At 42.0% G+C, this 12,404-nt stretch overlaps 1 protein-coding gene and 1 long non-coding RNA gene across 2 annotated transcripts; both read left to right on the forward strand.

The window, feature by feature from the left end:
* Positions 1-315: 315 nt before the first annotated feature.
* Positions 316-3,281, forward strand: LOC102079133 (histidine-rich glycoprotein-like). The gene is made up of 3 exons (XM_019350537.2): positions 316-719; positions 1,072-1,646; positions 2,963-3,281. Exons 1-3 carry the CDS (start codon positions 399-401, stop codon positions 3,279-3,281), a joined length of 1,215 nt encoding a protein of 404 aa, XP_019206082.2. The 5' UTR covers positions 316-398.
* Positions 3,282-5,428: 2,147 nt separating this feature from the next.
* On the forward strand, positions 5,429-6,142 carry LOC109197642 (uncharacterized). The gene is made up of 3 exons (XR_002058745.1): positions 5,429-5,646; positions 5,813-5,874; positions 6,029-6,142. It is a non-coding gene; the product is annotated as an uncharacterized LOC109197642 (long non-coding RNA).
* Positions 6,143-12,404: the final 6,262 nt, after the last annotated feature.

Consider the following 12,404-nt stretch of genomic DNA (forward strand, 5'->3'; position numbering starts at 1 on the left):
TAAATAAAATTGAATTGAATTGAATAGATACATAAATTCATATTGATGAGTATGTGAACTTAACTCCTACAGCTACAGCGGCACAAACTTCAACAACAGGAGTAACAACCACAACGGCTCCTCCGTCAACAACCACCACGGCTCCTCCGAGAACAACCACCACTGCCCAACCAACCACCACCACTACAGTTCCTCGGAAAACAGCCACCACTGCCCCACCAACCACCACCACCAAGGTTCCTCCGACAACAACCACCACTGCCCCACCAACCACCACCACTACAGTTCCTCCCACAACAACAACCACTGCCCCAACGACCACCACCACCACGGCTCCTCCGACAACAACCAACACTGCTCCTACGACAACAACCACAACTGCCCCATCAACCACCACCATGGCTCCTCCAACAACAACCCCCACTGCCCCACCAATCACCACCATGCCTCCTCCGACAACAACCACCACTGCCCCACCGACCACCACCACCAGGGCTCCTCCGACAACCACCACCACTGCTCCTCCGACAACAACCACCACTGCACCATCAACCACCACCACTACCACTGTCTCACCAACTATCACACCAACGGCATCTCTGACAACAACAACCACTAGATATGTTGTTTTCAGATCCCTTCAAAGCAATTTTACTGCGGACTTGTCGAATTCATCATCTGAAGATTTTAAAGAGCGATCTGCATCTATTAAGACACAGGTAATTTTTTACTATTCCCACTAATATATAGGATTGGTTAGGCATGTAATTTTTCTTTTCCGTCATCCGTGGCAAATCTGTGCCCCTTTTTGTGGAAAGCAGAATGAAGGCTGTGTGCTGTGTAAACTGAATAGACATTAAAACACCAAATGCTTAGTGAAATACAGAATTTCACTCAATTATAGCAGCAACTACCGAACGTTTGCTTGGAATGTTATAAAACTTGAGAAGACGTTTTACCATGCTTTATATATCTAGTGGTTTTGAGCTTATCGATCCGCAGTGGTTTTTTACTGGTGATAAAGTACTTGAAGTCAGCATTATTCCTGGATTTTTATTCTTTTCTCATGAGATAAGCCTTCAAACTGTTCACCACCACCACGGCTCCTCTGACAACAACCACCACTGCCCCACCTACTACCACCACCACCACGACTCCTCCGATAACCACCACCACGGCTCCTCCAACAACAACCACCACTGCCACACTGACCACCACCACCACTGCTCCTCCAACAACAACCACCACTGCCACACTCACCACCACCACCACGGCTCCTCCGACAACAACCACAACTGCCCTACAGACCAGCACCACCATGGCTCCTCCGACAACCACCACCACGGCTCCTCTGACAACAATAACCACTGCCCCACCGACCACCACCACTACAGTTCCTCCCACAACAACAACCACTGCCCCACCGACCACCACCACCACGGCTCCTCTGACAACAACCAACACTGCCCCATCAACCACCAACACGGCTCCTACGACAACAACCACCACTGCCCCATCAACCACCACCATGGCTCCTCCAACAACAACCACCACTGCCCCACCTACCACCACCACCACGACTCCTCCGATAACCACCACCACGGCTCCTCTGACAACAATAACCACTGCCCCACCGACCACCACCAGTACAGTTCCTCCCACAGCAACCACTTTACTTTTAGACTTTTAGACAAGCCTTCAAACTGTTCTCAGTCAATATGTCTTCATATTTGAACAATGATTTTTAGTTTAACAAATTCAGAAACAGATTCTCTTTCCTTCACCTTACTACTGATTTTTGCATCTCCAACTCATGCACTGAACCTGACTTTATAGCACTTATTCAACACCATGCAGTAATATAACTTCTTAAATTTAAAAGTCTTTTTTTTTTAAATTGCTGAAAAAATCTCACGTGCATGGTTTTTGGAAAAGGTAGCTCAGCAGCTCTGTGGTAAGCATTGTTTCTTCCTGGCAAAAAGGTCCTGAGTTTGAATCTATGGTTTTTCTGAGTGAAAATTGCATGTTTTCTCCATTTTAACATGGGTTCTCTCCAGTTGCTCTGGCATCCTCCCACAGACCAAAGACATGATGATTCATGGTGATTCTAAATTGCCCATAACATTGCAACTGGATTAACAGCGCTTGACTTGTTTAATATAGCCTCATTCCAAAATGGATTGTATTGATTTTCACCTAACAATTATATATTAAAATTAAATGTTTAAAAAAAATGAATTGCAGATTGCTGATCTAGAGAGTGAGGTGAAACCATTAGGCATCAGGAATATACAAAATTGACAGAGCAAGTACTTTTTTTGGACTGAACCATCATTGCTAACCACTATAGAGGTTATGTTTTTTGATTTGCCCTTTAATTAGTCTCCTGTCTTACTGTAAAGTTTACAATTTATATGAAATTAATCTGTTTCTATACATTAAGAAACAGATAAACATTGTTTTAAGGAAATCTTCTTTGTGTCTGCAGATTGAACCTGCTTACAAAAACTCATTCCCTTCTTCCTTTGTCTCCTTGGCCGTTGTGAGCTTCAGGTAATTTCAGTATTTTGACATATAATGTTAAGAGCACTGACCTAACGCCCTAAATATTCAAAACTATTGTTTTTGTGTCTGCATTTACAGGCGGGGATCAGTCGTCAACACCATAGAACTTCAGTTTGTAAACTCATCTGTTCCAAATGACACTGAGATTAGAAGTGTTTTGATCAGTCAAGCCTCAAACGTGACAGGCTTTGACACTGAAATGACCTCCATCAGTGACATTGCTCCAACAACTACCACAGTGACTCCTACAACAACATCTCCTCCCACAACTACCACCACAGCTACAACAACTACCAGAATAGTACCCACAACAACATCTGCTCCAACAACTAACACCACAGCTGCAACAACTACCACAGTAGTACCACAACAACATCTGCTCCAACAACCACCACAGTAGTACCCAGAACAACAACATCTCCTCCCACAACTACCACCACAGCTACAACAACTACTACAGTGGTACCCACAACAACAACATCTGCTGCAACAACTACCACAGTAGTACCCACAACAACATCTGCTCCAACAACTACCACAGTACTACCCACAACAACATCTGCTCCAACAACTACCACCACAGCTCCAACAACAACATCTGCTCCAACAACTACCACCACAGCTGCAGCAACTACCACAGTAGTACCCACAACAACAACATTTGCTCCAACAACTACCACAGCACCTCCAAAAACCGCTACTACTCCTCTAAGTAGTCCCACATCTGCTCTAACAATCACAACAGCAGGAACACCGACCACATCTGTAGCCACAACCACCAGACCTCTGACAATTAGATATGTTGTTTTCAAATCCATTCAAGGCATTTTTACAGCAGACTTGTTGAATTCATCATCTAAAGCTTTTAAAAATCGATCTTCATCAATAAAGAAACAGGTAAGTCTTTCCTTTCCCCAAAAATCTTTAAGGTTAGTGAACAAGACTTTAGCTGATCATTAAGGTAATGCAAATATTCAAATACTAATTTCTTCTCATTTTTTTTCACATGAAGGTGGTAATGAAATTAAAACTTAATTTATATAGAATAAGTGCAAAGTCTTAGGAAGAAATGCAAAAATTCCCATAAGAACTAAGCGCCAGGACAACTGTCCATGAATGCAAGTTCAAACTACAGCTACGTGACAAATGAATGCAAGGCACCAGACCACCATATGGTGCTAAAAGTAATTAAATATGCTTTCAAATTTATTTTTCAATGCAGGGCTTGTTTTGTTTTTTGTTTTTTAAAGGCACATGCAGCTCCAGCAGAAAAGTGTTTTAAGTATTCATGAAACACTTCAAACACAGCTATCATAGCAGCTCACACTAAAAAAGGGAAGATCAATCTAGAATGTGGATTATTTGGACTTCTAAGCATTTGTCACTGAAGTTGGAGGCAAAGTCGTGTGCTTACCTAATAGAAAGCAGAAAGAAGTCTGTTTAAAGAATATAGTTTGCATTGAAAAAAAACCTAAATACTCAGACAAGTACAAGAATTTGACAGATTAACAGCAGGAACAAGTCAAGAGGAGAACCTTTGCTAGCAAGGTTGTAAAACTTGGAAAAACTTTTTGCCAAGCTTTACACATCCAGGGATGGATAATTCATCCAGTGGTGTTTAGCTCATTGACCTACAGTCTGTTTTACTTGAAGTCAGTATTACTGCTGGATTTTTATTCTTCTCTCAAAGGAGACAAGCTCTTAAACTTGGTTAAGAGTGGTCTTAAGGCTTGTACTCACTGAATATGTCTTCATATTTGAACAAAGATTTTCAGTGATGAAGTTTAATGAATCCAGATACAGATTCTCTTTCACTCACCTGTCTTTTGTCTTTTTATAGCACTTATTCCACACCGAACACACTACATTTCTCTCACTGAATAAGGAAGAATCACTGCAAAACTGCATGCAGTAATTTAACTACTTAAATTTAAAATGGTAGCTTGTTGGTAAGCACTGTTATTTCAGGTCCTGAGTTTAAATCTTGGGTCTTTCGGTATGGAAATTGCATGTTCTCTCCATTTTAACATGAGCTTTCTCCAGGTGCTCTGGCATCCTCCCACAGACCAAAGACATGTTAGTGCAATTAGATTAACTGGTGATTCTAAATTGCCCATACTGTGCATCTTGAAATTATTCACAGAGCTTGACTTGTTCCATTTTATTTGTCATTTTACGGCCTTATTACAAAATGGATTATATTCATTTTCACCTCAAAATTCTATACACATTACAAAACTTTATTGACAGTCTTTGGCATGACATTTGTGAATATGAGTGTGAATGGTTGTCTGTTTCTGTCTGTGTTAGCTCTGTGATCTACCAGAGCTACTCACTGTAGGGGTCAAGACCTCAACTTTTTCCTTTAAATAGTCTTCTGTTTATGTATTTTACCATATAATATACATCACGTACACAAACAGATAAAAATGATTTTAAGAAAATCTGCTTTGTGTCTGCAGATTGAACCTGCTTACAAAAACACGTTCCGTTCTTCCTTCGTCTCCTTGGCCGTTGTGAGCTTCAGGTAATTTCAGTATTTTGACATACCATGTTAAGAGCACTGACCTAACGCCCTAAATATTCAAAACTATCATTTTTGTGTCTGCATTTACAGTCAAGGATCAGTCGTCAACACCATAGACCTTCAGTTTGTAAACTCATCTGTTCCAAATTACACTGCAATTAGAAGTGTTTTGATCAGTCAAGCCTCAAACGTGACGGGCTTTGACGCCGAAAGGGCCTCCATCACTGTCAGTGACACATGTGAGTAACATTTTGTGATCTTTGATCAAAAAGTCTCAAAAGTTTTACAGGGACTCAGTTAAATGTTTTATGTCCATTTTGTCCTCATCACTGTCTACCACAGTGATCCAAACAGCTACCACAGTTACCCTAACAACAAACACATCAACAACATCAACGACCACAGCAACTCCAACAACTACCACAACTACAAAAGCTCCGTCTGCACCTGTCCAAGTTTTTCTGTTTCTACAGTTCCTTGAACCATATGTACCTGATCTCACAGACCCCACCAGCAGTGTATATCAAAATCGCAAAAGACGAGTTGAAGATACGGTGAGTAATATTTCAACTTAATATATCTTTTATTGACTGACACTTTATCTAGAGAACAAATCTAAAATCATGCATTTTATTTCATTTAAACAGGCATTTTTAGACAATGTAATTTTGAAGTTGTTTCACCATGTTTAAATTTTCTTTTTGTGTTAATTTTTTGCAGTGTAATAGAATCTACAAACCAATATTTCCTTTCTTCATCCGTGCCATTGTGATTCGGTTCAGGTAAAACATGTTTTTAACAGTGATTAAGTTACTTTCCTCTAAATTATTATTTTAATTTAATTTTGAATGTTAAAAGTGCCATGTCACATAGTTAAAGCATTCAATAATCTGTAATCATTATCTAACATCTGACTCAATTTTTTTCATGGCACAGTCTTGTTAGAGTCCAAACACGAGAGGATAGAACTGAGGCAGAGGTAGAGCTTGTGTTCAATCAAACAGCGCCCAATGCACAAGTCCCAAATAATACTACTATTGTTCAAACTTTGAAAGAGGCTATTAACAGTTCCAGCAGCAATTTCAGCATCACTATAGTTCCTGACACAATATCAGTAACTTCTGGTAACAACTGCTGTATCTACAACTACAGCTTCAAGTGGAGAATGCCACAAGATGAATCCCAGCACTGTTTTCCCTCTGGTGCTCTTGTTATAGAATATAATATAATATAATAGAATAGAATAGAATAATCCTTTAATTGTCCCACAAGGGGAAATTTGTTATGGCTTCTGTCAAACCAGCAATAGCATCTGTGCTGGTTTCCATGTGAATGGCCTGCAGAACACGAAGTCTTTCACTGAAATGAATTTAAAAAAAGAAAATAATGACATTAGAAACTAAGCCATGTGATTGCCTCAAGGGTTTTTTTGGCTTCAGATGAACTTATGATCAAATGAAACACATTGGAAATAGTCTGTTTGGTATGTTTGTCAATATGGAACGACTCTGGCCTGAAAAGAATGACACAGACTTTAAGCACCCAGTTAATTTAATCATCAACAGCAAATTTCACCTAACAATGCATGAACAAAAGCTTTAATATATCCTGTGGGTGGACCTGTAGTGTAGAGGCTTAGAACTTTACACAGCTGAGCTCATTCAATTTTAAAAATTCAATTTTATTTATATAGTGCCAACTACAGCAATAGTCACCTCAAGGTGCTTTATGTTGTAATGTTAAGGTACTTTTATTGTAAGGACCCTACAATAATACAGAGAAAACACTGGCCTGTTTATGTCCAGGTCACTTGCCTGTAAGTGTGTTTCTGCCTTCATGTCTGTTAACTGTTCCTCTTTCATACTGGAAAAAAAGGTCAAAATGCACAAATTTTTTAAATTTTTACGAAAATTATCCACAACTCATTCATTATTTCTGAATGCTTGTAAAGCTGGGTTTATAGATATAGTTTATATATATCTATAAACCCAGCTTATGTATATATATGTATATTAGGGGCTCAACAATACTCGTATCGATATTGAACCGTTCGATACAGTGCTTTCGGTTCGGTACGCATATGTATCGAACAATACAAATTTTTAAAATTATTTTATCAACTTTTCTTCTGACGATGCTGTCTGTGTTGAGCGCTCAGTGGATCTGCGTTCGACTACTCTGCCTAGGCTGCACTGTCGAGTGCAGATCCACTGAGCGCAGCGCAAGCTAGCAAGACAGAAGCTATGCTCGTTACAACATGGCAACTGCCTCAACGCTACCCGAAACTGAACCTCCCCCACCCTCATTCAGATCTGGCGTTTGGAACTATCTTGGTTTTCATGTGAAGCATGACCCTGATGGTAAGCGCGTCATGGACAAAAGTAAAACAGTATGTCAGATGTGCCACGCAATGCTCAATTGGTGGGAACTAGTGTGTTAGCGCAGTTAGCTTGTTCACGTGTTGACGCCGTCCAGCCCCGCACACGGGGCGATCTGTGGTAACTCGTTAACGGAGATTTGCCGCGTTATGCCGTTAATGTCATTTTAACGAGATTAACGCTGATTTTGTGTATCGTTGCACCCCTAATATATATATCTGTATAATACACAGTATATATCACATATTATATGTAATAGTGTAAAAAGTAGATCTACAGGTGTCCCCGAAAAGCTCAGTCACTTTTCTTATTTATACAAAGTGTATTTTTATAATTTTCCATTTCTGTATTCTGCGAGATTTCTTTTCTTTTGCACATTTTCTGTAAGGAAAGTCATAATGACTAGAATACAAAATTTATGAGAAATTAAAACTGTCTTCTGTGATGTTTAACGGTTTGGGTGGGTAAAGAGACAGTTGATCAAGAAACTTTGAGGTCAGGAGCTTTAATTAAAAAAAGGCAAGGTTTGCAGATTGGTCTCTCAATTCAATCAAATTAAATTTCAATTAAATTTTATTCATGTAGCGCCAAGTCACAACAGCAGTTTCCTCAAGGCACTTTATATTGTAAGGTAAAAACCCCTACAATAATGCAAAGAAAACAGAGAAAACCCCAGATGTCACATGAGCCCCTATGAGCAAGTGCTTTGGCGACAGTGGGAGGAAAAGCTCCTATTTAAAAAGAGGAAACCTCCAGCAGTAAGAGGCTCAGCAAGCAGCAGTCATCTGCCATGATCTGTTGGGGTGACTGGAGGAAGAAATAACAACAAGGTGCTGTAGAAGAGAGCCAGACATAATAATAACTAATCTAAAGAAGGGCATCAAAAAAGCCAAACACCATTACAAAAAGAAGGTAGAACAACACTTTTCCAACTCCAACCCCCGACGCATGTGGCAAGGACTCCAGACCATTACAGACTACAGGACCACCAAACCCTCCCCCGCATCCTCTGATGTCTCCTTCCTCAACGAGCTCAACAACTTTTATGCTCGTTTTGAGCGAGGGAACCCCACAACCACAACCAAAACAGACACAACGCCAGACCACCAACCTCTGACTCTCTCCCCCACCGATGTAGGAGCGGTGCTGAGCAGGATCAATGTCCACAAGGCTGCAGGTCCTGATGGCATCCCCGGGCGTGTTCTCAGAGCGTGTTCTGGGGAGCTTGCAGGAATCCTGACAGACATATTCAACCTGTCCTTGGCCCACGCTGTGGTACCGGCCTGCTTCAAATCCACCTCCCTCGTCCCGATACCCAAAAACTCCAATCCATCTAGCCTCAATGACTACCGCCCAGTAGCACTCACCCCCATCATCACTAAGTGCTTAGAGCAGCTGGTCCTAGCACACTTCAAATCCTGTCTCCCCCCCACCCTGGACCCCCACCAATTCGCATACCGCCAGAACAGGAGCACAGAGGATGCAGTCTCCATCGCACTGCACTCTGTCCTCTCACACCTGGACAACAACAACACCTACGCCAGAATGTTGTTTATAGACTTCAGTTCAGCATTCAATACAATCCACCCCTCACAACTCATCAGGAAACTGACAGACAAATGGTTACTGGACTTCCTGACCAACCACCCCCAACATGTCCGGCTGGATAACCGCTGCTCATCAACAATCACAGTGAACACCGGTGTACCACAAGGCTGTGTGATGAGCCCTTTCCTCTACTCCCTCTTCACCCATGACTGCAGACCTGCTGATGGTTCCAACACCATCATTAAGTTTGCAGATGACACCACGGTGATTGGCCTCATCAGTGACAATGATGAGGCCGCTTACAGGGAGGAGGTGGATCGTCTGGCTGAGTGGTGCAACAGAAACCTGCTGCTTAACACCGAGAAGACCAAGGAGCTCATCATGGACTACAGGAGGAATGCTGACCCACATCCACCCATCCACATTAAAGGGACGGCTGTGGAGCATGTGAGCAGCTTCAAGTTCCTGGGTGTCCAGATCTCCGAGGATCTCATCTGGACGACCAACTGCTCCAAGCTGGTCAAGAAGGCTCACCAGCGCCTCTTCTTCTTGAGGACTCTGAGGAAGAACCACCTGTCCTCAGACATCCTGGTGAACTTCTACCGCTGCACCATCGAGAGCATCCTGACCAACTGTATAACAGTCTGGTACGGGAACTGCTCTGCCTCGGACCGGAAGGCGTTGCAGAGGGTCGTGAAAACTGCCCAGCTCATCGCCGGAGCACCACTTCCTGCCATAAAGGACATCTACAGGAAGCGGTGTCTGAAAAGGGCTGGGAAAATTATCAATGACCCCAGTCACCCATCACATGGACTCTTCACCCTCCTGCCCTCTGGGAGGCGCTACAGGAGCCTCCGGACTAAGACCACCAGGTACCGGAACAGCTTCTTTCCTACAGCTGTCAGACTCCTGAACTCTGCCTTCTGACATCTGACCCACGTTAAACTCATGGACTGAACATACACACACCCACAACCACCTACACACACACACAATGGACAACCGTACCCTCAAACACACAATAATAACATGGACTGAACCACCACTCACAACCACTAGCACTTTATATAGCCTCTGTAGAAATTATCCACATATCTCACTTATCTTAACTGAATATTCATAACATACCTCATACCGTGTACATTATAACATACCATAATAGACCCATTTCTGTAATATACTTACATATCTATATTATTGCTAATATATATTGTAATATATCTATATCACGGCTAAAGCACTTCTGGATGGATGCAAACTCCATTTTGTTGCCCTGTACCTGTGCATGTGCAATGACAATAAAGTTGAATTCTATTCTATTCTATTCTATTCTAAAAGGAAATCAGTTGTATTGCACATTATTAGTCTAAATAAATATCAGTGGTATTGAAATTAGTTGTTACTTTTTCTCTAATAGTGAACAAATTCATGAAGTCATTACTATTTAACATTAAAAGAATGTTTGGCTTAACAGAGCTCTGACTATTTGCCAGCCTGGCTACAGTGTCAAAGAGAAACCTAGGGCATTTCATATTCTCTTCAGTCTGAGATGAATATTTTTCCAGGCTAAATGAGGATTCCTGATGGACAGGAAGCAGCATGTGAGGCTGGGAAAGAATGTCTCGGACTCCCGGACCATCAGCACCGGCTCCCCTCAGGGCTGTGTTCTTTCTCCTCTGCTCTTCTCCCTGTACACCAACTGCTGCACCTCCACCCACCAGTCTGTCAAGCTAATCAAGTTTGCAGATGACACCACTGTTATTGGACTCATCTCGGATGGGGATGAGTCTGCCTACAGGAAGGAGGTTGAACGTCTGGTGTCCTGGTGCAGCCACAACAACCTGGTGCTGAATGCCCAGAAGACAGTGGAGATTATTGTGGACTTCAGGAAGCACACAGCCCCACTCCCCCCCATCATCCTGACTGACACCCTCATCACCTCTGTGGACTCATTCCGCTTCCTGGGTACCACCATCACCCAGGACCTGAAGTGGGAGCCCACCATCACCTCCGTCATAAAGAAAGCCCAGCAGAGGATGTACTTCCTGAGGCAGCTGAAGAAATTCAACCTGCCAACATGGACGATGATGCAATTCTACACTGCAATCATCGAGTCCATCCTCACCTCCTCCATCACCGTGTGGTACGCTGGAGCCACTATCAAGGACAAGCAGAGACTGCAGCGTGTTGTGCACTCTGCTGAGAAGGTGATTGGCTGCAGACTCTCATCTCTGCAGGACCTGTACACCTCCAGGACACTGGGGCGTGCAGCTCGGATCAAAGCTGACCCTTCTCACCCTGGACATAGTCTGTTTGACCTGCTCCCCTCAGGCAGGAGGCTCCGGTCCATTCGCACCAGAACCTCTCGCCATAAGAACAGTTTCTTCCCCTCTGCTGTTGGACTCATGAACAATAACCATATGACTGTTCCCACCACTAACACATGACCCTACACCAGGGGTCCCCAATCCCAGTCCACGGTGTCCCTGCATGTTTTAGATGTGTCCTTGATCCATCACAGCTGATTTAAATGGATAAATTACCTTCTCAACATGTCTTGAAGTTCTCCAGAGGCTGGTAATGAACTAATCACGTGATTCAGGTGTGTTGACCCAGGATGAGATCTAAAACCTGCAGGGACACCGGCCCTCGTGGACTGGGATTGGGGATCCCTGCCCTACACTGTGTTCACTGCATCATTCCATGTTTGGACCTGATGATCACCTGCACCCATGTATATATCTATCTACTTAGCACTTTTAATTCTTTAATTCTTATTTTTATGTCTATTTAAACGTTATATGACAGTATGTTTGCACTAAGTACCGTAGCAATTTCCTAATGTTGTAAACCTGCTCAAAATTTGGCAATAAAACCCTTTCTGATTCTGATTCTGATTGTCTAAATGCCATTTCTTGTCCAGCTTACGAGTTTTCTGCTTTAAGGTGCACGTTTGAGAATTATACCAGGGAGTAAAGTTTGAGCATTTCTAAATAAGTAAAATTTTTAACAAGATAAAGTGTCATTTCCTTAAATTATTTTTTACAATAATGTCTCACAACTTGACAGTGTCAGACTTGGGTATGATGAAGAATCATATTAACTTTATTAATCCCCAAAAGGGCAATTTGTTTGCAACTTACCTACACAACCTATTCCCAAAGTCAAACTCACACAATCTACAGTATTTAAACACTAATCACAAATACTGTTACATGATAAAGGCAGAGATCAACAAACAATCAGGCAAAAACAAATAAATAAATAAATAAAAAGTAAAATAAAAGTAGAATAACAAAGAAAAATGTCTAAAAATGAACAACCACAGAAAGATTAATTTAAATGATCCCTGTCAGTGTTAAGTGATCTAATAGCCAAGGGAAAGA

The sequence above is a fragment of the Oreochromis niloticus genome, linkage group LG3 (assembly GCF_001858045.2).
Source record: "Oreochromis niloticus isolate F11D_XX linkage group LG3, O_niloticus_UMD_NMBU, whole genome shotgun sequence".
Lineage (NCBI taxonomy): Eukaryota > Metazoa > Chordata > Actinopteri > Cichliformes > Cichlidae > Oreochromis > Oreochromis niloticus.

Excerpts from the sequence above, each read along its gene's own strand:
- LOC102079133 (XM_019350537.2), top strand. The coding sequence starts at position 399 with ATGGCTCCTCCAACAACAACCCCCACTGCCCCACCAATCACCACCATG. Across the intron at positions 720-1,071 it reads CTGCATCTATTAAGACACAG|ATAAGCCTTCAAACTGTTCA; the intron begins GTAATTTTTTAC and ends TTTTCTCATGAG. Across the intron at positions 1,647-2,962 it reads TGCCCCACCGACCACCACCA|TAGTACCCAGAACAACAACA; the intron begins GTACAGTTCCTC and ends CAACCACCACAG.